Raw genomic sequence first — 2,539 nt, 5'->3', positions numbered from 1 at the left:
CCTATGTCAGCCCAAGTTGAAATCATAACCTAGAGCAACACTCACCTGTAAAATAGTTAACGTAAAATGTTTTTATGCGTGGCGTAAAAGTTTCCAGACGTACAGAACGGTCGGGTGTTTGCCGGGCCAGCTGGGTCTGACCTGCGGTGACCCCGATCCCGTGAGGCTTCGCGGCTCTTATGGTCCAGATCTGCTTTAGTTTTGATGCGATTTTGTCGCTAAGCGCGTAGACTGGACTACGAGACTATGCCGCTTAGCCGAGTCTGTCGGCTATTTTTAAAGCACCGGTTCTGCTTAGCGATTGTAATCGTCTAAGCGTGTCAGAATCGGGTGCTAAATGTTGGCTACGCCGACGACGTGACCTTGGCTAGAACACTCTAGTACTCAAGGCGGACGACAATAGGACAGTCGAGGATGAATAATCTCATCTTGACTGTTGGGCCAACAAAAACAGGATGACTCTGATCGGCAAGAAGAGCCAACTGCTCCAAATCTGTTTCTGCAGAACTGTTCCTGTGCCACCTTCTCTCGTGACCCTGGGAGGTGAACCCGTGCCGGTTGTGAACGCAGCTAAGGGTCTCGGGTTTATTCTTGACACTCCACTCCATGGTGACTAAGGCGTATCGACGACTAAATTACCTCAGACTCCTCACAAAGCAAGGCATGAGTGTTTCCGACCAGGTGTACCTAGCCTTGATCAGACCTGTGCTCGAGTACGGTCACGGAGCCTCTTGTTCAGCGGAGCCTCGGTGACCAAGGTTCTATGGGTATTGTCCCACATGGGAGTTGCGGTCATATGTGCGCGCTCGTTCTTCCGCCACCAAGAGAAGATCCTGTTCACCGCTGTGGAGCGCATCTGGCGAGAAATGCAAGTCGGGATGCTGTACGTCCTACAGAGCGAGAGTCCGATCGTGTGTGGCGGGGATGGCCGTGCCGACAGCCCCGGCCACTGTGCGAAGTACGGCTCGTACACCCTGATGGAGTTAAACCAAAGAAAGGTCATCGACGTGCAGCTAGTCCAGGTACATTTTTCTTGTGGCATGGCTTATGTGCATAGATTACCTGGTATAATTGTATTTGTATGGGAAAGTGTCTATGTTGGTTTGTATTACAGCTGTCTTTGCAATTTTTATTTCAGAGCAACGAGGTAGGTGGATCCTATCACATGGAGCAAAAAGGATTGGAGAAGTCCTTGGCGTGGATGGAGAGTGTGGATGTGGAGGTGGGGACTCTCGTCACTGACCGACACGTATGCATCAACAAGATGATCAGAGAGGATCACCCTACTATCAAGCACCTGTTTGACATCTGGCATGTTGCCAAAAGTAAGTACATTTTTTTTCATTTCATGAACATGTAGTATTCTAGTAAGGAATTATTGGTCATAAGTCAATCCTGTCTGGAATACACAGTACTGTATAGTTTGACAAACTTTTCCTTTTGTGTGCAGGGCTGTGGCACCATAACAATTTTATTCATAAGATCCCTGCATGTCCTTTATGTTTTGTAGGTGTGAAGAAAAAGCTCCAACACTTGAGCCAGAGGAAAGGGTGCCAGGTCCTGAAGCCTTGGGTGGGCAGCATCATAAACCACTTGTATTGGGCAGTGGTGTCAAGTCCAGATGACAACAGACAGCTCGCTGTTGACAAGTGGAAGTCAGTAGTGTCTCACATCTGTAACAAGCATGAAGGTTTCCAGGGACAGTTCCCCCGCTGTGAACATGGGCCTCTGGAAGGACGGGAGCAGGAGAAGGCCTGGCTTACTGCAAGTGAGTACTGGTATATAGTTAAAAGTTACGTAATTGTGATTTTGCTCATAAGCTGAGGTCAGAGAATTGTGATTTTGTTATTCCTGTATCCATCTTTAATTAGGGACATGCTGGAGTTCCTGTATTTTTCTTCCCTATTTTACACTCTATTTCTTCCCAATTGCCAACTTATGGTCATTTTTGTTCTTCATTCAACAAGAGATCATAACCACTAGAAAGAAAATATCCCTATGTTGTACATATTGTGTATTACTACAGAGGTTGTAGAAGGAAATTTTGTTTGTTTGGGTTGTTTATGTAGGTACACAACTGTCAACAGATGTAGAGAAGATAGTCTACAACGACAAGTTACTGAAGGACATTGGACGCCTGTCACCTGTTTTCCAGACCTGGTCACTTGAAGCCTTCCATAGTTTGATCTTACATTTTGCTCCGAAGATGTTTGCCTTCTGCAACAAAGGGATGGAATCCAGGTAATGATTTTGGTTGCATTTTGAGAAAGATTTTAGCATAACACAAGGGATGAGTTATGCCCTTACAGAGTGTTAATTCTGTGTTGTACTCCTCTTTCAGGGTGAAGCTTGCAGCGCTTCACTTCAATGAAAATGCGGACCGGGCCCACAGACAAACTGGTGATGGTGACCTGATGTACAGTGTACACTACCCAAAGCACAAGCAGGGAGGGTACATTGTTCGCAAAGTTCTGGAACAGCCATCCTTTGGTGTGTATAATAGCAAAATGAGTGAAGAAAATTCTGCTCCTGATTTCAA

The 2,539-nt window shown here is 46.2% G+C and overlaps 1 protein-coding gene across 1 annotated transcript; it reads left to right on the top strand.

Moving 5' to 3' along the window:
- Positions 1 to 455: 455 nt before the first annotated feature.
- On the top strand, positions 456 to 2,511 carry LOC109466316 (the record flags this gene model as incomplete). The annotated part of the gene is made up of 6 exons (XM_019764032.1): positions 456 to 543; positions 682 to 1,022; positions 1,139 to 1,325; positions 1,511 to 1,768; positions 2,070 to 2,241; positions 2,342 to 2,511. Coding segments are annotated over exons 1-6 (1,216 nt in total), but the record flags the coding sequence as incomplete, so codon positions are not given.
- Positions 2,512 to 2,539: the final 28 nt, after the last annotated feature.

Source organism: Branchiostoma belcheri, unplaced genomic scaffold (genome assembly GCF_001625305.1).
Source record: "Branchiostoma belcheri isolate BF01 breed outbred unplaced genomic scaffold, Haploidv18h27 scaffold1624, whole genome shotgun sequence".
Taxonomy (NCBI): domain Eukaryota; kingdom Metazoa; phylum Chordata; class Leptocardii; order Amphioxiformes; family Branchiostomatidae; genus Branchiostoma; species Branchiostoma belcheri.
Note: the sequence above shows the minus strand (reverse complement) of the source record. Positions and strands in the feature narration are given on the sequence as shown.